The sequence below is a fragment of the Salvelinus alpinus genome, chromosome 7, assembly GCF_045679555.1.
Source record: "Salvelinus alpinus chromosome 7, SLU_Salpinus.1, whole genome shotgun sequence".
Taxonomy (NCBI): Eukaryota; Metazoa; Chordata; class Actinopteri; order Salmoniformes; family Salmonidae; genus Salvelinus; species Salvelinus alpinus.
The window spans coordinates 66736841-66759968 of record NC_092092.1 but is presented as its reverse complement, the minus strand read 5'-3'; the positions used below and the strand labels follow the sequence as shown (position 1 = coordinate 66759968).

Sequence of the window (23128 nt, the reverse complement as noted above, 5' to 3'; positions counted from 1 at the left end):
GGGGGAGACATGCCGCCATGGTTTTAGCTTTGTTCCCTTGCAAAACAAGTCCCTGTGAGAAAAGCCTGCAGAATTCCCGGCTAAGAGGAGCCTTCTTCACAAACAAACAGAGCAGCTGGCATTCTCTCTCTCTCTTAGCCCCTCCCTGGCCTAGGCTGCACCCTCCCTCCCTTACTCCCCTGCACTCCTCAACAGCACAGCACTGACAACACTGCCTGTCTTCCCCAGTCATGCAAGACCTGGGCTACACTCTGTTTAGTGTCAAACACAGACCAAGTGAATGGCTGGCAGTAATGGTTGGAAGTGGCATGGCTTACAAAGGGTTATAGGGTTGTGCTTTACATTTAATTGATTCTGTCTCTCCTGAGTAACATAACAAAATAACCAGACTTCAAACTGGAATGATATAATAAACAAAGTACACAAATGAAGGATAATGCACACAAAATATTTTTGGAAAGTTATTTGAATACTAGAGAATGATAAAACTTGAGAATGAAAAAAAGGGCTAGTGATGTTTCCTGCTGCAAGCGTTCTATCTTTTTGAATGCTCTCCAATGTTGCGCAGTAGGTCCTTTTTTCCCAATTGAACACAAGATTCTTCTTTTGTGACGCTCAATGACACAGCTCTTGTTGGAGAAGTCTTCAATGATTTAACCAGTCCAAATGTTTAGAGGGAGCCTAAGGCAAGAGTGTTTGTGTCAATACCAGCTTTGTCTTGCAGAGCTAAATGCATCCACTTCAGGTCAACCAGTGTCTCTTTCTTCCCCTGCTACTTTCACAGGAAATGCCGACTAAGCACAAGTTAGTAGCAGCATTAGCTTTTATATTAAAACACACTTACCACGGTAGCAGTTCTATGTCTGTGTTGTGTTACGGTGCTCAGAGCCTTTATTGCTCTGTTTAAACATATATCCCAGCTATACTGTCAGTGCTTACCTCTGTCCCTGTGTGTGTTCATATGAGACTAAACGAGTAGGAATGCAGAGATGCTCTACAATGAGATAAGTGAGATCATGACTAATGGAACCACTTTGAATTTTAAAAGGACGTCATCTGGGTAAAGAAAACATTTTAGGAGAAAGAGAATATACAGTGACTTAGGGGCTCTTTTAGACCTCGTCTAACCTAGTGCAGTGACCTAGTGCAGTGACCTAGTGCAGTGACCTAGTGCAGTGATCCATGGAACGAGTAGTTCACCCTGACCATCACCCAAAATCATGAGGCTGTCTAACTCCTTGATGAGATCCACAACTAGGGACTTTTCTAACTCCTTCAAAGCCCTTATTGAACTGGACCTGGAGTTCCTATCAGTTCAAAACGATTCGTTTTAATGTCATATAGAGCTGGTATTCTTTATTAAAACTAAAAAATCTTAACAGCTGTCTTTTTATTGTGAGGAAATACAGTTTTATACGAATATTTTTCTGTTTTGTCCTCTGTTGTGTGAGTGATCTCACATGTCTAATTGTTTATGTCTAGTCTATGATGAGATCAGCTTTGGCATCATTGATCATTTTTAAGTGTCAGTTTCATGGCTGTCAGTGTGGTTACGGTAGCATTGTAGTCATGAAGTCATCATCCTCACATCACAATCATGTGACAGTGTTCTCATGCTCATAGAGGAGCCAGGACACAAAGTATGCAATGAGCTCAACATACTTAACCAATGACGCTTTATTCAGTACGCTTCCTAAACAATGTCCCTGCATGCTGAACTAAGTTCTTGTAAGTCCCAAACCCTGTGGGAGCAAAGCAACAAGCAAGCCCCCTTTGCTTCCATGTGAATGGCTCCTGGTGATGGCTCTGTGTTCCACAGTATTTATATCACATGGCTCTGCAGACCTAAATAAAGTCATGAAGTCATCAAAGTGGAATCCATCTCCTATCATAAGAGAGAGAGAGAGAGAGAGAGAGAGAGAGAGAGAGAGAGAGAGAGAGAGAGAGAGAGGGAGAGAGAGAGAGAGAGAGAGAGAGAGAGAGAGAGAGAGAGAGAGAGACAGAGAGAGAATTTAAATATTGTAAATGTATCACTTAATCTCCAAAGTACGATTTGGCAATTGTTACGTCATGCCAATACAACCACCTACCTGGAGGTGACAGCATTCCCTCCTCTATATACCCCCCTTGACACAACTATGACAACATAACCAACAGAAAGGGGTCACAACTCCTGCAGCTCTGTTGGACGCTGGGTATGTACATAGTCAATGGTAGGCTTTGAGGGGACTTCTCTGGTAGGTACACATATAGCTCATCTCTTGGCAGTAGTACTGTAGACTACTTCATCACTGATCTCAACCCAGAGTCTCTTAGAGCGTTCACAGAAAGTATATTTGACCTCTCAGCTTCCCTATCAAATCTAAAAATGTCAAGCAGTGTCACGCCCTGACCTTAGAGAGCCTTTTTATGTCTCTATTTGCTTTGGTCAGGGTGTCATTTGGGGTGGGCATTCTATGTTTTGTTTTTCTATGATTTTGTATTTCTATGTTTTGGCCGGGTATGGTTCTCAATCAGGGACAGCTGTCTATCGTTGTCTATGATTGGGAACCATACTTAGGTAGCCCTTTTCCCTCCTTTCTTTGTGGGAAGTTGACTTTGTTAGTGGCATTTAGCCCTGTAAGCTTCACGGTTGTTTTCTTAGTTTGTAGTTTTGTTGGCGTCATTTTCTAAATAAAAGGAATATGTACGCTCACCACGCTGCACCTTAGTCCACTTCCTTCAACGATGGCCGTGACAAGCAGACAACCTAAGAAAATGAACAACAATGACAAATGGTAAATCACTAAAACAATACAGAAATACACTACGAAAAGGATGGAACAGCACGTCAGAAATCAGCTCAATGTAATTGAAGAATCCATAGAATCTAACCACTTCTGGGAAAATTGGAAAACTCTAAACAAACAACAACATGAAGAGTTATCTATCCAAAATGGAGATGAATGGATAAACCACTTCTCAAATATTTTTGGCTCTTTAACAAAGAACAAACAGCAAAAACATATACATGATCAAATACAAATCTTAGAATCAACTATTAAAGACTACCAGAACCCACTGGATTCTCCAATTACGTTGAATGAACTACAGGACAAAATACAAACCCTCCAACCTAAAAAGGCCTGTGGGGTTGATGGTATCTTAAAATAAATTATAAAACATACAGACTACAAATTCCAATTGGCTATACTTAAACTCTTTAACATCATCCTCAGCTTTGGCATCTTCCCCAATATTTGGAACAAAGGATTGATCACCCCAATCAGAAAAAGTGGAGACAAATTTGACCCCAATAACTACTGTGGGATTTGCGTCAACAGCAACCTTGGGAAAATCCTCTGCATTATCATTAACAGCAGACTCATACATTTCCTCAGTGAAAACAATGTGCTGAGCAAATGTCAACTTGGCTTTTTACCAAATTACCATACGACAGACCACGTATTCACCCTGCACACCCGAATTGACAAACAAACAGACCACAACAAAGGCAAAGTCTTCTCATGCTTTGTTGATTTCAAAAAAGCTTGAGACTCAATTTTGCATGAGGGTCTGCTGTACAAATTTATAGAAAAACATACGATATTATAAAATCCATGTACACAAACAACAAATGTGCGGTTAAAATTGGCTAAAAAACACACACATTTCTTTCCACAGGGCCGTGTGGTGAGACAGGGATGCATCTTAAGCCCCACCCTCTTCTACATATATATCAACGACTTGGCGAGGGCACTAGAACAATCTGCAGCACCCGGCCTCACCCTACAAGAATCTGAAGTCAAATGTCTACTGTTTGCTGATGATCTGGTGCTTCTGTCCCCAACCAAGGAGGGCCTACAACAGCACCTAGATCTTCTGCACAGATTCTGTCAGACCTGGGCCCTGACAGTAAATCTCAGTAAGACTAAAATAAGGGTGTTGCAAAAAAGGTCCAGTTGCCACGACCACAAATACAAATTCCATCTAGACACCGTTGCCCTAGAGCACACAAAAAATTACCCATACCTCGGCCTAAACATCAGCGCCACAAGTAACTTCCACAAAGCTGTGATCGATCTGAGAGACAAGGCAAGAAGTGCCTTCTATTCTATCAAAAGGAACATAAAATTTGACATACCAGTAAAAATACTTGAATCAGTTATATGGCCCTTTATGGTTTTGAGGTCTGGCGTCCGCTCACCAACCAAGAATTCACAAAATGGGACAAACAGCAAATTGAGATTCTGCATGCAGAATTCTGCAAAAATATCCCCTGTTTACAATGTAACACCAAATAATGTATGCAGAGCAGAATTAGGTCGATACCCGCTAATTATCAAAATCCAGAAAAGAGCCATTCAATTCTACAACCACCTAAAAAGAAGTGATTCCAAAACCTTCCATAACAAAGCCATCACCTACAGAGAGATTAACCTGGAGAAGAGCCCCCAAAGCAAGCTGGTCCTGGGGCTCTGTTCACAAACACAAACAGACCCCACAGTACTTTAACTATTTGCACATCATTACAACACTGTATATAGACATAATATGACATTTGAAATGTCTTTATTCTTTTGGAACTTTTGTGAGTGTAATGTTTACTCTACATTTTTTATTGTTTATTTAACTTTTGTTTATTATCTATTTCACTTGCTTTGGCAATGTAAACGTATGTTTCCCATGCCAATAAACCATTGAATTAATATTGAATTGAGAGAGAGAGAGAGAGAGAGAGAAAGAGAGAGAGAGAGAGAGAGAGAGAGAGAGAGAGAGAGAGAGAGAGAGAGAGAGAGAGAGAGAAAAGGTTGCCTGTTGCCTGCAGGGCGGCATCTGTCTCTAATGAGTCCTTGTGTTTGGACCTGAGCTGTATCACAACCCCCTCCAGCCCTCCCAGCTACACACCACCCCCCTCTATCCACCATTCACACCCCCCCTCTGACCACCTCTTACCGCCACTCACACACACAGACCACCTCCCAAATCGCAGTTGTACCAAAGGGCCTTCGTAAAACAATCACTATTTTTCTTTTAAAGCTTTTCTGCAGTAATTCTATTTGAATGATAATGTTTGCTGTAGCCTCAACAGATCATTCATCCACACTAAGGTTACATGTTAGCATCACATCCCATTGCTATGAATATGCTGTTAGAATGGCATTGAATAAGGTATTGAGGAGGACCTGTACAGTAAGTTGAGCTGTAGGTTGTACTGTATGTGTTCCAAAGATACAGATTTGCAGTGAATTCATGAACCCCGACTTTATATATTCAAGTGTTTTTAATAATAGCTAGATTGCTAGTTATATGTGACTAAGACAAGGGTGTTTGAAAAAAGCAGTAGTCAGATGTTTCCTACATTTCTTGAGATAAATGTAGAAAACAGAGTGGAGGTGCTCAGGCAGTCAGAGGAGACGGGGGAAAGGCGTCCGTCACATGAGTTAACACAGCCTCTTGATGTGGCACCCCAGTCAGCGCTCTCTCTCTCTCTCTCTCATGCTCTCAGAATCTGCCTGGGAGATGGCTCAGGGCCAATCTAAATAATCCATGTTACCAGGTCTGGGGCCCTGCGTGTGTGTGTGTGTGTGTGTGTGTGTGTGTGTGTGTGTGTGTGTGTGTGTGTGTGTGTGTGTGTGTGTGTGTGTGTGTGTGTGTGTGTGTGTGTGTGTGTGTGTGTGTGTGTGTGTGTGTGTGTGTGTGTGTGTGTGTGTGTGTGTGTGTGTGTAGAGGGTCCAGAGAGAGGCAGGCTTGGCAGGAATCTGTTGGAATGACGGCAGAGGAGAGGAGAGGAAGGCGGAGGAGAGGAGGGCAGAGGAGAGGGGAGAAGAGGAGAAGAAAAGTGAGGGGGGGAGGGGTGGGTGGAGAGGAGAAGAGGGGAGGGGTGGAGGAGAGAGTAAAGGAGCGGAGAAGAAAAGAGGGGGGGTGGAGAGGATAGGATGGGAGGGAAGGGGGGAGGAGAGGGGATAGGAGAGAGGATAGGAGAGGATTAGGGAGGAGATAGGAGAGGAAAGAAAAGGGGAGGAGAGAGGATAGGGGAGGACAGGGGAGGGGAGGGGGAGGAGAGAAGATAGGAGAGGGGAGGGGAGGAGAGAGGATAGGAGAGGAGAGGAAATGGGAGGAGATATATGGGTGGGGGAGGATAGGGGAGGAGTGGGGAGGAGAGAGGATAGGGGAGGAGAGGGGAGGAGAGGGGGAAGAGAGAGGATAGGGGGAGGAAGGGGAGAATAGGGGAGGGGAGGGGGAGTAGAGAGGATATGGGAGGAAAGGGGAGGAGAGAGAATAGGGGAGGGGGAGGAGAGAGGAGAGGGGAGGGGAGGGGAGGGGAAGGGGAGGAGAGAGAGAGAAGAGGAGAGGGGAGGGGAGGGGAGGAGGAGAGAGGATAGGGGAGGAGAGGGGGATTTTATATTGACCATATACAGTTAAAGTCGGAAGTTTACATACACTTAGGTTGGAGTCATTAAAACTCATTTTTCAACCACTCCACAAATTTCTTGTTAACAAACTATAGTTTTGGCAAGTCGGTTAGGACATCTACTTTGTGCATGACACAAGTAATTTTTCCAACAATTGTTTTTACAGACAGATTATTTCATTTATAATTCATTGTATCACAATTCCAGTGGGTCAGAAGTTTAGATACACTAAATTGACTGTGCCTTTAAAAAGCTTGATATTTTCCAGAAAATGATGTCATGGCTTTAGCTTCTGATAGGCTAATTGACATCATTTGAGTCAATTGGAGGTGTACCTGTGGATGTATTTCAAGGCCTACCTTCAAACCCAGTGCCTCTTTGCTTGACATCGTGGGAAAATCAAAAGAAATCAGCCAAGACCTCAGAACAAAAATTGTAGACCCCCACAGTTCTGGTTCATCCTTGGGAGAAATGTCCAAATACCTGAAGGTATCACGTTTATCTGTACAAACAATAGTACGCAAGTATAAACACCACGCAGCCGTCATACCGCTCAGAAAGGAGATGCGTTCTGTCTGCTAGAGATGAACGTACTTTGGTGCGAAAAATGCAAATCAATCCCAGCACAGCAGCAACGGTCCTTGCGAAGATTCTGGAGGAAACAGGTACAAAAGTATCTATATCCACAGTAAAACGAGTCCTATATTGACATAACATGAAAGGCCGCTCAGCAAGGAAGAAGCCACTGCTCCAAAACCGCCATAAAAAAGCCAGACTACGGTTTGTAACTGCACATGGAGACCAAGATTATACTTTTTGGAAGAATATCCTCTGGTCTGATGAAACAAAAATAGAACTGTTTGGGCATAATGACCATAGTTATGTTAGGAGGAAAAAAGGGGAGGCTTGCAAGCCGAAGAACACCATCCCAAACGTGAAGCACAGGGGTGGCAGCATCATGTTGTGGGGTTGCTTTGCTGCAGGATGGACTGGTGCACTTCACAAAATAGACGGCATCATGAGGTAGGAAAACTATGTGGATATATTGAAGCAACATCTCAAGACATCAGTCAGGAAGTTAAAGCTTGGTCGCAAATGGGTCTTCCAAATGGACATTGACCCCAAGCATACTTCCAAAGTTGTGGCAAAATGGCTTAAGGACAACAAAGTCAAGGTATTGGAGTGGCCATCACAAAGCCCTGACCTCAATCCCATAGAAAATTTGTGGGCAGAACTGAAAAAGACGGTGCGAGCAAGGAGGCCTACAAACCTGACTCAGTTACACCAGCTCTGTCAGGAGGAATGGGCCAAAATTCACCCAACTTATTGTGGGAAGCTTGTGGAAGGCTACCCGAAGCATTTGACCCAAGTTAAACAATTTAAAGGCAATGTTACCAAATACTAATTGTGTATGTAAACTTCTGACCCACTGGGAATGTGATGAAAGAAATAAAAGATGAAAAAAATAATTCTCTCTACTATTATTTTGACATTTCACATTCTTCAAATAAAGTGGTGATCCTAACTGACCTAAAACAGGGAATTTTTACTTGGATTAAATGTCAGGAATTGTGAAAAACTGAGTTTAAATTATATTTGGCTAAGGTGTATGTAAACTTCCGACTTCAACTGTAAATTCTCTAACAGTCTAAAAAGATAGATTGATTCTTCATCTACCATAGTCCAGCACAACTTTCCTATGTATTATATATAAATGGTTTAAAAATATTGTTTGAATTGATGTGTTGAAAGGTTTCTGGTTTGCTCAGATACATTTGGAGAGAGGATAGGCGAGGAGAGGGGAGGGGGAGAAGAGAGGATAGGAGAAGAGAGGGGATGGGGAGGAGAGAGGAGAAGTGAGGGGGAGGAGAGAGGATATGAGATGATATGAGAGGAGGAGAGGGGGAGGGGAGAGGATAGGATATGAGAGGGGAGGGGAGAGGACAGGATAGGAGAGAGGGTGGGATGATAGGAGAGGAGATGGGAGGGGGAGGAGAGGAGAGGAGTGGGGAGGGGATAAGAGGGGAGGGGAAGGAGAGAGGAGAGGGGAGGGGAACAGGAGAAGAGAGGATAGGAGAGGAGGGGAGGGGAGAGGGAGGAGAGAGGAGAGGGGAGGAAAGGAGGGGGGAGAGAGGGGAGGGGAGGAGTGGAAGAGAGGGAAGCTTCCTACTACTTCAGACTAACACACACAGGTGGCTGGGGGACTGATATTGGGAGTGTTGATGGCCCTCTCAGCTGAGTGGTCTAAGTGACAGATCTGGAACAATGCAGTGTCTCAGCGCAGGAGGCTGAAAGACAGCGGACGACAAGCACTTTGCATGTGAGCGCCACACACGCACACATGCAAAAACATACACAGGAACACACACACTCCTCCAAGGGAAACCCACAGCATCTTTATTTACATCCATCCATCTCCATGTACCTCAGAACTGATTGACACAATTACTCAGAGATGGATTGAATGCTTATTTAAATGCACACTTGTTTTAAGGCCCTCACAGTAACTGCATTTGCAGGCTTTCACTCCGGAGGGAATAGGGAATAGGAAGGTGCACTGCAAAGGTTGGAGACATTCCCTCTGAGCGGAAACTTAACAAGCCTAATGTATCTCAACCTCCCCCTCCTCTCCTCTAGTCTGGGTAGCAGTCTTTTTAGCGAACGTTCCTATCCTGTCATTTGCCAAAGAAACTGGCATTTAGGCAATCTCAACGTTCAATATGCATCCGGATTTACAGCGCAGTTGGTGATTTGTGGTTGGAAACAACATTCATATTTTCCATGAAAATGTTATGGAACATGGGTTGTATGCAAATATGGGGCAATATAGAATTTGAATTTTAAGAACAACAATAAACAATACCGTTACGACCTACGACCTGACAGCTAGACCTATTATTAGAGACGTTGGTTATTCAGTTATTATTCCAGCATGGGTCTTATTTCAGAGGAAAATTCACACTGGATTCATTTTTCCAAACTGCCTGGAGATTTTGATTGTAGGTGTGAAGATATTTCAACGTCATGTCTAGACAATAAAAGGCTACACTGATCACTCGTGCTTGGCTGCCAAATGTATAGGTGTCCCCATAGGCCTAATATTTAAATTGAGGAAATGTGATCATAGTCATTATTTTAGCAATCCTTGTCCCTCCTAATGGAACGACCCCACCATCCTGCTGGTGTGAGCTGCTGGACAGTGTACTTGATATGCGTTTATGGTTGAGAAAGAGAACTTGCCATTTCCAAAACGGAGCTCCGTGCGGAATCGGGGATTCCCTACATTCTGATGTGTTGCCTATACGTCAACAGCAAGGGTTTCATTAAATAGGCCTAGGCAATATACTTTTTTATTGCATATTTAATTAAGATGACGCATTTGGCAATGTTCAACTTCAAATCATTGGCACAAAACAATAATATTTGTTGGTCTCTGGCTTGCATAGCACAGGTGTTGGTCACCTAAATGCACTGTAGTAGACTAAGCTTAATACACTGAGTGTACAAAACATATTTCCATGACATAGACTAACCAGGTGAATCCCTATTAATGTCAATTGTTAAATCCTCTTCAATCAGTGTAGATAACGGGGAGGAGATTAAAGAACGATTTTTAAGCCTTGAGACAATTGAGACATGGCTTGTGCAACTGAATATCAGGATGGTGTTCCTAATGTTTGGTATGCTCAGTGTATATATAACTGCTTGATGAGTGCAACTTTCCCACTAGAAAACTCCAAACCTGTCATTGTTATAGTAAACTAGGCCTAATAGATCATAGGAATGGTGGATTACTAGCCTAGCCCCAACTATGAATTAACTTCTAGTTTACACATCTCTGTCTTCACTGTTCTGTTCTTGCGCAATTCATGCATCTCCGCTGATATCTCCACTGGCCTCTCTCTCTCTCTTCCATCCCCTGTATTCCTCTTATAGCTATTCAACCAGTATCCTAGCTAAAAGCACGTCCCAGAAGTAGAAATATACCTGTATTTTGGTCACTTATTTTGAGCAATTAAAAATAAATCAATATATATTTGAGGAAAAAGCTTGGTCAATATGTAATAGGCTACAGAGTTCACAATGAACTGGCGTGGAAGTTTGAACGGCAAGAGCTTCTCTGCTGTGCTCTGATCCCATTGGTCAGATCCCACTGATCCCATTGGTCAGGCTGGTGGTAAAAATCCAATAAATGGGAGTCAGTCTGTTCTCCCCGTGCCCAATGTTTATGTTTCCAATGAAATGTATTACATCAAAATGCCCAATGTTTATGTTTCCAATGAAATGTATTACATCAGAATGCCCAATGTTTATGTTTCCAATGGAATGTATTACGTCAGAATGCCCAATGTTTATGTTTCCAATGGAATGTATTACATCAGAATGCCCAATGTTTATGTTTCCAATGAAATGTATTACATCAGAATGCCCAATGTTTATGTTTCCAATGAAATGTATTACATCAGAATGCCCAATGTTTATGTTTCCAATGAAATGTATTACATCAGAATGCACAATGTTTATGTTTCCAATGAAATGTATTACGTCAGAATGCCCAATGTTTATGTTTCCAATGAAATGTATTACATCAGAATGCCCAATGTTTATGTTTCCAATGAAATGTATTACATCAGAATGCCCAATGTTTATGTTTACAATGAAATGTATTACATCAGAATGCCCAATGTTTATGTTTCCAATGAAATGCATTACATCAGAATGCCCAATGTTTATGTTTACAATGAAATGCATTACATCAGAATGCCCAATGTTTATGTTTCCAATGAAATGTATTACATCAGAATGCCCAATGTTTATGTTTCCAATGAAATGCATTACATCAGAATGCCCAATGTTTATGTTTCCAATGAAATGTATTACATCAGAATGCCCAATGTTTATGTTTCCAATGAAATGTATTACATCAGAATGCCCAATGTTTATGTTTCCAATGAAATGTATTACATCAGAATGCCCAATGTTTATGTTTCCAATTAAATGTATTACATCAGAATGCCCAATGTTTATGTTTCCAATGAAATGTATTACGTCAGAATGCCCAATGTTTATGTTTCCAATGAAATGTATTACATCAGAATGCCCAATGTTTATGTTTCCAATGGAATGTATTACATCAGAATGCCCAATGTTTATGTTTCCAATGGAATGTATTACATCAGAATGCCCAATGTTTATGTTTCCAATGGAATGTATTACATCAGAATGCCCAATGTTTATGTTTCCAATGAAATGCATGAATTAAGTTAAAATGTCTAATTTAGAACCGTCTAATTTGCAGAAACATTCTGATTGGATGATAGCGGTGAGGGTTACCGAATCAGGATCAAATATCTGATCTCCACGAGCTCATTAACCCTCCTGTTGTGTTCCGGTCGAATTGGACCGATTTACAAGTTTTGTCTCTGGAAAATGTAGTCATATAAGGTTCCATGACTTTGTCCACACAGGGCATCTGAACACACAAAATACATTTTGATGATTTTCATTACATTTTGGGTGTTTTATTTAACTTTTGTACACCTGTGGTGTTCCCAGTCAAAAATGACCGATCATTAGAAATGAATGGGTGAGACTACAATTAGTGTATAAAATTGAGTTCAGGCACATGCCCATTCATCAGATGGACACACTTCCTCTCCCAGACCCACACATGCATGTGTGTTTGAGCACACACACACACACACACACACACACACCTCACTCCCCTTCTTGGCTTCCATGGCAACCCCCACAGGAACCTTTCCCCAATAGAATCTTTCCCCCATGGGACCACACCTGTTGGCATTCTCACAAACAATCGCAACTTTGTTTCAATAATATATAGAACTTTTCTCACAGCTCTGGTATATGAAGCTTTTTTGAGGCCTTGCTCACAATTCGTTCTGTGGCAGCACAATGACCAAACGATATACTGTATGTGAGGCTCTTGATCATATCTTTGATCATGACACTGATGAGGAGGAGAGAGGCCAGGAAACTGACAATGACTGACGATGCATTAGAGGAGGAAGTGTCAGAAGTTGAAGACAACACAGAATATGATTCAGACCAAGAGACAACTGACTGGGAACAATCCAGTGATGAGGAAGAGGGCCCTGCTGAGGTTGTTGTTACGTTCCGGTCAAAGAATGGGAATTTGTCCTGGTCTTCATCCCCACCTGAGAGGAGAGGTCGGCTGTTGGCTGGAAATGTTATCAGGATGACCCCAGGGCCAACGAGATACGCCATATCCCGGGTTGATGACATAAAATCCTGCTTCAAACTGTTCCTGACAGTCAATCGAGACTATAGTGATAAACATGACCAACTTGGAGGGAGACTCTTTTACAAAGACAACTATTAAAGACAACTGTTAAACTTTGACACAAAGTAGTCAGTGATAATTAGCACAATATGTTTCATTCATTTGTTATTCATTCATTTGTTATAGTCTAAATAATCCACACATTAGGCTTTTTTAAAACTCAGAAACGAGTTGTATGAGCTCAAGTCAATGAGGCCCACAGGCCATAAATAGCAAATAGAAGTTCAAAACTTGTAATGTTCACAAACACTTAAGTTGATAAAGAGATCTAACACAACATTAGGTGATAATATATGTATTATTATGAATTTATAATCAGCTATAATGAGGCGGTCATTTTGGACCGGGAACACAGAATTAATTAACATGAAACGAACACAACAGGAGGGTTAATTATAGAATGTTCATATTTGAAGATTGCCGAAAGGCCAGTCTCTTTGACAAATGACAGGAGTGGAACGTAATAGCTGAACAGAGACTGCAAGCAGGTCACCTCTCCATGTTTAACACAGCATCAGGCAATCACCCCTACTAATGATTTACCCAGAATGAACCCTGTCATTATCACCACCATCCACATGCATTACACTAGAATACAACATCTGAAATGAACCCCCACCTTGATTTGTATCTCTCTCACTAAGACCGTACAGCTCTATGGCGACAAAGCTGTCACTGTAGGGGATAATAGAGTCAGTTATGGTACGTCCCCTCTGACACACACACCCCTGAGATGCTGCCGTCACTCTCTGGGCCCAAGAGGTGACGCGTGGCCTCCCCTCGTCATGTTGATGTGTACGTCTCCTGGTACCGTGGAGTTGGTTACCAGGTACACGTGGAAGGATAGGGGCGCTGGGATGGCAGTCATGCCCCAGTGTAGTGCCACATCTCTGGATGTGCAGTACAACCCGCCTCCAGAAGCTCTCTGAGGAAGATGGGCCGCCCTCCCAGGGTCCCCTGCTGCCTGCTGAGTGATGACATGCCTCCCTCATGCTCAGGGAGAGAGGAGGGAGAGGGGCTGCTATTGTGGAGCTGTCAGCCCTCCTAGCTAAATGGGCGGGAGTGAGGGGCTATACACTTAACAAAGGTGGCCTCTGCCGTCAAACTGAAAACCCAAAGGGTCACACTTAAATGGCAATCTGGCAGCCCTGTCGCTCCATTTCAAAACAACTTGAGAGCAGGCAGGGGAACAATATCATTCATACGGTGGGCAGGGCTGGGGCAGGTTGGAGGGGGAGGGAAGGGTACTGCAGTGCCAAGGAGAAGGGTCTTGTTGGTGAGTCCAATTATGTATCAGTGACACATTGACACTGTGATAAACAGATAAACAGAAATGTCAACACCAGGACATTGGTGATTACATATGTTTAGAATGTGATTCTGGAGTGCCTCTGACAACCAGCAGTTACCACATTCTTCTACAATTTACAGAGAAAGTGTTCTGGTGGTTTCTTTTCTTTTCTCAACAGCTTGTCAAGGCAGTCATGCTCAAGTCACATATCTTTTTATTGAGGTAATGCTATAGCAGCCATATACATGTAGTATTACTTCATACAAAGTACATTCAAATAACATATTATACCTGATCTGATCTGATACCACCTCATAACTTATATGATACCATAGCAGGATTCCAGCATGTGTTCATTCAAAATATTATAGTTACTTATCCCAACAATTCTTCAATGGTCAATTTATAAGGCTGACGTTATAGTTTGTATCCATCATATGTGAATTGTGAAAGGCTGCAAGGATTTAGAGTGGAGAGAGCCTTTCCCTGAGGGTGCTAACAGATAGACATACAACCCAGGTAGTGATTGGGGGTTAGCTGGTGGCTATGGATCACAGCCTGCACCTCTCCCTAGCCTGTCATTACGCTAGCTCTCTAGTGGGCTAGCACCATGAGACTGTCACCATGTGTTGCTGTGTTGCTGCACTCCACCAGCTGTGCTGCTCTAGTCTGGGCTTGCCCTGTTCAGCTCTGTCCTGCCTCTCATCTCTCTATTCCCCCCTCACCCCTCAATTCCCCTCCTACCCCCTCATCTTCTCTCCCCTCCTCACTCCTCATCTCTCTATTCCCCCCTCACTCCTTATCGCTCTATTCCCCTCCTCTGCCCTCATCTTCTCTCCCCTCCTCACTCCTCATCTCTCTATTCCCCCCTCACTCCTTATCTCTCTATTCCCCCCTCATCTCTCTATTCCCCTCCTCTGCCCTCATCTTCTCTCCCCTCCTCACTCCTCATCTCTCTATTCCCCCCTCACTCCTTATCTCTCTATTCCCCTCCTCTGCCCTCATCTTCTCTCCCCTCCTCACTCCTTATCGCTCTATTCCACCCCTCACTCCTCATCTCTCTATTCCACCCCTCACTCCTTATCTCTCCTCTGCCCTCATCTTCTCATCTCTCTATTCCCCTCCTCTGCCCTCATCTTCTCTCCCCTCCTCATCTCTCTATTCCCCTCCTCTGCCCTCATCTTCTCTCCCCTCCTCATCTCTCTATTCACCCCTCACTCCTTATCTCTCTATTCCCCTCCTCTGCCCTCATCTTCTCTCCCCTCCTCATCTCTCTATTCCCCTCCTCTGCCCTCATCTTCTCACCCCTCCTCATCTCTCTATTCCCCTCCTCTGCCCTCATCTTCTCTCCCCTCCTCATCTCTCTATTCCCCTCCTCTGCCCTTATCTTCTCTCCCCTCCTCATCTCTCTATTCACCCCTCACTCTTCATCTCTCTATTCCCCTCCTCACTCCCCATCTCGTTATTCCCCTCCTCACCCCTCATCTTCTCTCCTCTCCTCACCCTTCTACCCTACCCTAGATACTCCTGCCCTGCCCTACACCCTTCTACCATGCCTAGACACTCATGCCTTACCTTACACTCTTCTCTCCTACCCTAGACACTCCTGCCCTATAACCTTCTACCCTACCCTAGATACTCCTGCCCTGTCCTACACCCTTCTAGCCTACCCTAGACACACCTGCCCTGTCCTAACCCCTACACACTACCCTCCCCTAACCCCTAAACACTACCCTGCCCTAACCCCTACACACCATCCTGCCCTAACCCCTACACGCTACCCTTCCCTGATGTGAACAGAGAGAAGCATAGAGAAGCAGGCTGAGTCCGTGTGTTTGTCCCAAATGACACCCTATTCCCTACACAGCGCAGTGCCCTGGTCAAAAGTAGTGCATTGTTGACCAAATCGGGTGCCATTTGAGAGGCAGCTGGATCACTCCACCAGAGGAAGTTGACTGTCCTGATGCTGGTAACCACACTGTGTTCATCATTACCATTGTCTTCCAGGCCTACTGTCTGTCTCTGGGCTGTGAGTTTGGGGTTGTCTTCCAGGCCTACTCTCTGTCTCTGGGCTGTGGGTTTGGGGTTGTCTTCCAGGCCTACTCTCTGTCTCTGGGCTGTGGGTTTGGGGTTGTCTTCCAGGCCTACTGTCTGTCTCTGGGCTGTGGGTTTGGGGTTGTCTTCCAGGCCTACTCTCTGTCTCTGGGCTGTGGGTTTGGGGTTGTCTTCCAGGCCTACTCTCTGTCTCTGGGCTGTGGGTTTGGGGTTGTCTTCCAGGCCTACTCTCTGTCTCTGGGCTGTGGGTTTGGGGTTGTCTTCCAGGCCTACTCTCTGTCTCTGGGCTGTGGGTTTGGGGTTGTCTTCCAGGCCTACTCTCTGTCTCTGGGCTGTGGGTTTGGGGTTGTCTTCCAGGCCTACTCTCTGTCTCTGGGCTGTGGGTTTGGGGTTGTCTTCCAGGCCTACTCTCTGTCTCTGGGCTGTGGGTTTGGGGTTGTCTTCCAGGCCTACTCTCTGTCTCTGGGCTGTGGGTTTGGGGTTGTCTTCCAGGCCTACTCTCTGTCTCTGGGCTGTGGGTTTGGGGTTGTCTTCCAGGCCTACTCTCTGTCTCTGGGCTGTGGGTTTGGGGTTGTCTTCCAGGCCTACTCTCTGTCTCTGGGCTGTGGGTTTGGGGTTTCTTCTAATCATCTCATGAGCCATCAGTAAGGGTAAACAAATGTGCTGGCATGTTCCGCCGTACATTTCCTCTCTCGTCGTTAATGAAAACAAGCGTGGAGAAACAGGATGAAACTGTGCCAGTGCCAAACTAGCAATTCAAATAAGCCTCACTCACGTCTCTGGAACCAATTGAATTGATTTGCATTTGGGATAATTTTCTACAAATTAAATGCATATATAATAGGTGGCTACACTCAAAAAGACCCAGTGTGGGTTTGTGATTAAGTTTCCATGTTATTGGTCCTGATGGTAGGATGTTGTACATCACATTATTTCTCTTGCCTTCACCAGAGCTGCCTCGAACCCTGTCTGAACCCTTAGACTGAACTTCACTCAGGTTTATGAAGGTGCTTTAATATGCTTTGAGAACCTGTAAAAGAATAGATATGTTCTTCACAACACCAAACTGATGCCAAGTAGGAAAGAAATACATTCTTAAAAAAGGGACTTAACGCAGATTGGGTCTCTCTCTCTATCTCACGTTTTGCCAATTTTAATGAGGTGAATATTTCTGTCAGCTCGCTTCTAGCCGTGCTGCCAAAGTGTTTATATTCAATATAAAACTCATTTTAACTCCTTGCCCTCTTCCTGGTTTCAAGGTTGAGTTAGCAGAGTGCTAAATACAGGCCCAATTAGACCATTAAACACTGTCTCACTCTCAGGCTGAAACAGTCCAGAGACATTACGTCTCCTCAAAGGTATTTAATATAAAGTCCTGTTAGTCTTGAGATGTTGATGCAACTGCATATCTGTGGTTTCTTGAGAGAGAGAGAGAGAGAGAGATGTCCTGGGGCTAATTATTTATCAAGGAGCTCATTTGGGTCAGAGATCTATCAATGTGTTCAAACAGATGTACCTTCGAATCGTTCATAATTTATAGGAGCTTCAAGGCTTCTTTAAGAGGGTATCGTTTTTATTCACGTCTTTTGTGGGGTCATAAAAGTGGAAAATATAGCCATGCTTCTCCCTCTAGAGTGGAGAGGACTGTGGGTAACATGCCGGAGTGTACTCTCTGTTCAGGTGAATTTATACAGCTTCTACCCCCAAGCCATAAGACTCCTGAACAGCTAATCAAATGGCTACCAAGACCCCTCTTTGACGCTGCTGCTACTCTCTGTTTATAATCTATGCATAGTCACTTTAACTCTACCTACATGTACATATTAACTCAATATGTCGCAGCGAGAGGCGTCACTGTAGTCCCTGGTTCAAATCCAGGCTGCATCACATCCGGCCCTGATCCGGAGTCCCATAGAGCCGCGCACAATTGGCCCAGCGTCGTCCAGGTTTGGCCGGGGTAGGCCGTCATTGTAAATAAGAATTTGTTTTTAACTGACTTGCCAGGTTAAATCGAAATGTACTCTTTACCGGTACCCCCTTTATATAGCCTTGCTTGATATTTTACTGCTGCTGTTTAATTATTTGTTACTTTTATTTTCTATTTTTTACTTATCAATTTTTTCTTGTAAGTAAGTAAGCATTTTACTGTAAGGTCTACCTACACCTGTTGTATTCGGTGCATGTGACAAATTAAATTACATTTTATTTATAGTGTCTTTTTCCTACAATTAAAGGCTGGATTTTCAACATCAGCTGGAGAGAAAGTTCTAAATGTATTATAAACTGGGTTGTTCGAGCCCTGAATTCTGATTGGCTGACAGCCGTGGTATATCAGACCGTATAAACCAGGGGTTTGTGGTATATGGCCAATATACCACGGCTAAAGGCTGTGTCCAGGCACTCCACGTTGTGTCATGCGAGGGACAGCCCTTAGCCGTGGTATATTGGTCATATACCACAAACCCCAGAGGTGCTTTATTGCTATTATAAACGGGTTACCAATGTAATTAGAGCAGTAAAATAAATCTATATTGGCAAATAAAATACATGTATATTGGCAATATACCACACCTCCTCTGGCCTTATTGCTTAATTATAAACTGGGTAGTTTGGATACTGGATGCTGATTGGCTAACGTTTAGCCTGTTCACCTTGATATCATTGCGCCTTTTCACCTCGATAAAATGGCTACATCAACAATAGTTCGACATGCCAACGTAGAAAAGATGCGTTTAGAAATGAAATGAACACCGTAAAACAAACAAAGTGGGCACTTACCTGCTTCACTGACTGGTGCCCAGAAAAAGGGATACATTGTGGGAGCTTGGGAATACAACAAAAATGTAGCTGAACGTCATTCTAAGGGACGTGTGGTTCAGTGAGAAACACGAATGGCGAAGAATATGGGATTAGCAGCTATGCCGACATGTCAACGACCCCCCTCTCAGTTTGGCATGGAATATATAGGACACAGAATTCACAACGAGCAACAATGTGCTTGTAGGCGTAATTAAAAAGTTGAGGAAAGAGGGGTGCGACAAACCACGCAGCCATAACTGAACACGACATGCAGCTCAAACAATCCAAGGCTCTGGACACTGAAACACCTGAGGGTTTGGTGAACAAAGTGTGGTTTGATGTTCAACTTCATTTTGGCCGAAGGGGGGAGATAAACCGTCTGCTGAAACCTGACTCATTTAAATATGTACAGACGAGAACAGCCTACAGTCTGCGACTCTCTCGTTCAACGAACCCACAAAAATCCAGGATCCGCAGGAGAAGAACAGGGAGAGTGGACAGGGATTCATGTTTGAACTGCCGGGTGATCCCCTCTGCCCGGTAGCTTCCCTTAAGAAGTATCTGTCCCTCCTTCCCTCAGACGCCCCGGCGTTGTACCTCCACCCGAAACGGAAAACAGTTAACAGATACATATGCTATGTAACTGTTAACTAGCTAGCTGAATCTAATTTACCCTGGCAGTATAACCGGTATCTATGTAGGCCTAACTATTAGCGAACGTTATTTTGTCGCATATGTTTCTGGTACACAAAAGAGCCGATGGGAGTGAACACCCTCGCAACAATGTTGCCAAAGATCTGCAAAATAGCTGGCCCGTCGCAGATTTACACAAACCACTGCTTCCGAACCACCATGATCCAGAAACTGTCGGATGCCGGTCTAGAGGCACGGGAAATAATGTCTGTCAGTGGACACGGATCCGAAACATCTCTTCACAGTTACTGGAGGCCAAATCTGGAAGTGAGGAAGCGGCAGCGTCGACCGGCTAAAGGAACAGCTTCCATTTCCAGCAGTGTGGAGCCAACTACCAACGACAACATGGGACAATTTTTTCATTTGTGCACGATAAATGGCAACATTCAGATCAACGTGAATAAATAATTGCCGTGTGTTATTGACTCTAGAAGTAGTGCTTATGATCGGTTTTGCATACATTTAATGTAAGTTTACTAGCTAGCCTGTGGTTATGTTACATAGCAACCAGTCTAGCAACATGACTGTTGTCCGGTCTACTTTTTCTGGCGGGAATGTATTTATTATTTATTTATTTATTAAAGCAACATTTTCAATGTAGATGTGTCGTTCCTTGCCTTGCTGTGTTGGCAACCGGTTTTTACAAGAAATGAGGCACCTCAGGGGTTTGTGGTATATGGCCTACATACCACGGCTAAGGGCTGTATCCAGGCACTCCGCGTTGCGTTGTGCAGAGAACAACCCTTAGCCGTGGTATATAGGCCATATACCACACCGCCTCAAGCCTTATTGCTTAAAACCTCTTAAGGATCCGCACCTTTTTTCCATTTTTGCCTAAAATGACATACCCAAATCTAACTGCCTGTAGCTCAGGCCCTGAAGCAAGGATATGCATAGTCGTGATACTATTTGAAAGGAAACACTTTGACGTTTGTGGAAATGTTAAAGGAATGTAGGAGAATATAACACATTAGATCTGGTAAACGTTAATACAAAGGAGGAAAAAAACGTTTTTTTTGTATTTTTTTTGTACCATCTTTCAAATGCAAGAGAAAGGCCTTAATGTATTTTTCCAGCCCAGGTGCAATTTCGATTGTGGCCACTAGATGGCACCAGTATATGTGCAAAATTTTAGTCTAATCCAATGAACCATTGCATTTCTGTTCAAAATGTTGTGTCAAGACTGCACAAATGTGCCTAATTTGTTTATTAATAATTTTTCAAGTTCAAAACTGTGCACTCTCCTCAAACAATAGCATGGTATTCTTTTACTGTAATAGCTACTGTAAAGTGGACAGTACAGTTCGATTAACAATAATTTAAGCTTTCTGCCAATATCAGATATGTCTACGTCCGGGGAAATGTTCTTGTTACTTACAACCTCATGCTAATCGCATTAGCCTACATTAGCTCAACCATCCCGTGGGGAGCCCACCGATCCTGAAGTTTTAAATAGACCACAGACAGTCCACTCTTTAATAATTTGTTGTATTTCTCTTCTTTCTCTCTCTTTCTGTTTTTATCTCTCTATTTCTCTATTTTTTCTTCTTCGTCTCTCTCACATACACACAGGCCTGTAAACACAGGTGGCAGGTAACCAAGTGGTTAGAGCGTTGGGCCAGTAACTGAAAGGTTGCTACTTCGAATACCTGAGTCGACTAGGTGAAGAGATCTGTCCTTGAGCAAGGCACTGAACCCTAATTGCGGCAGGTTGGCCGTCAGTAATGGCTGGTCCGTGACCCCGCTCTCCAGGGGGTCTCATGGGGAGTGGGATATGCAAAAAAAACAATTTCCATTTCACAATTTTACAGGTTACACACTTGTACATGTGTGAAACAGGACAAATATAAGCTCCCCCTATTTGACCTTTGACAGGACCCCCCTCCCCAGTTTGGCTTCAATTGAGTGCAAATCCTCTGGAAATTCCCACTTCAGCCACCTGGCTTTTTTCTTCTCCTGGTTCCTTCCGCTGACATCTGTTCAGTATTACCAGGGTAATGACTGGTAGTTTGTTCAAAGTTCTGCCCAATCTAAGATGCTGCACAACAGCCTAGGTCAGAGAAAACACAACTTGAAACACATTTCCCTCATAGAGCTTCTTTTGTTTTTCTAACTCGGGGGAGTGGCCGACTGGGCCGGAGTGAGTGTCTCTGTAGTGTAGCTAGATCGCCAAGCGCAAGCTTGCTGCTCGCCTGCCTGCTGGCCGGGGTTTTATTGTGTTTTTGCTATGATGTCATCACACCAGTTGTCAGATGACATCATTCTTTCTGAAAACACTTTTTGATAGTTTATGAGTCTGAAGGAAGCAAGGGGATTGGATGTTTTTTCAGTGTTGAATTGAATTGAAAGATGATATATAGTGTAGTGTGTATATATACTGTATATATATAACTGAGGATATGGAGAGATGTGTTTTTGCTCTCTGCATATAATGGCATAATATCCAAAAAGTGATTGTGTTTGTGTCCTAACAAAGAGTAATAGTATACCTGATACACACTGCCTTTAATACATCCTAGTTCTTAATAAAACAATTACATATCATTTGACTAAGCAATATTTATTTTTTGATATATTCCTATTTTAATGATAACAGCTTTTTATTTGACCTGACTGCTGTTGTGTGTCTTCCTGCAGAATGCTTGAGGATGACCTGAAGATCAGCAGTGACGAGGAAGATACTGAACAGCAGGTAAGATCCATCAACAACCATCTAATTACAGTATACTGTATCTGTGGTCTCGTTCTGAGTATCTCTGTCTGTGGTGTCGTTCTGAGTATCTCTGTCTGTGGTGTCGTTCTGAGTATCTCTGTCTGTGGTGTCGTTCTGATTATCTCTGTATGTGGCTGTATGTGGTGTTGTTCTGATTATCTATGGCTGTGGTGTGTGGTGTCGTTCTGAGTATCTCTGTGTGTGGTGTCGTTCTGAGTATCTCTGTCTGTGGTGGGTGGTGTCATTCTGAGTATCTCTGTGTGTGGTGTTGTTCTGAGTATCTCTGTCTGTGGTGGGTGGTGTCATTCTGAGTATCTCTGTGTGTGGTGTTGTTCTGAGTATCTATGTCTGTGGTGGGTGGTGTCATTTACATTTACATTTACATTTAAGTCATTTAGCAGACGCTCTTATCCAGAGCGACTTACAAATCTCTGTGTGTGGTGTCATTCTGAGTATCTCTGTGTGTGGTGTCGTTCTGAGTATCTCTGTCTGTGGTGGGTGGTGTCATTCTGAGTATCTCTGTGTGTGGTGTTGTTCTGAGTATCTATGTCTGTGGTGGGTGGTGTCATTCTGAGTATCTCTGTGTGTGGTGTCGTTCTGAGTATCTCTGTGTGTGGGGTCCTTCTGAGTCTCTCTGTCTGTGGTATGTGGTGTCGTTCTGAGTATCTCTGTGTGTGGTGTCGTTCTGAGTATCTCTGTGTGTGGTGTCCTTCTGAGTCTCTCTGTCTGTGGTATGTGGTGTCGTTCTGAGTATCTCTGACTGTGGTGTATGGTGTCGTCCTGAGTATCTCTGTGTGTGGTGTGTGGTTTCGTTTTGAGTATACAGTTGAAGTCGGAAATTTACATACACCTTAGCC

At 43.5% G+C, this 23128-nt stretch overlaps 1 protein-coding gene across 1 annotated transcript in view; it reads left to right on the top strand.

Moving 5' to 3' along the window:
* LOC139581503 (AF4/FMR2 family member 2-like) overlaps positions 1-23128 on the top strand; it is a 336506-nt gene that overhangs the window by 212835 nt on the left and 100543 nt on the right. Inside the window, exon 8 of the mRNA XM_071411328.1 lies at positions 22196-22250. Coding sequence (XP_071267429.1) covers positions 22196-22250 — 55 coding nt within the window. The remainder of the gene's footprint in view (positions 1-22195; positions 22251-23128) is intronic.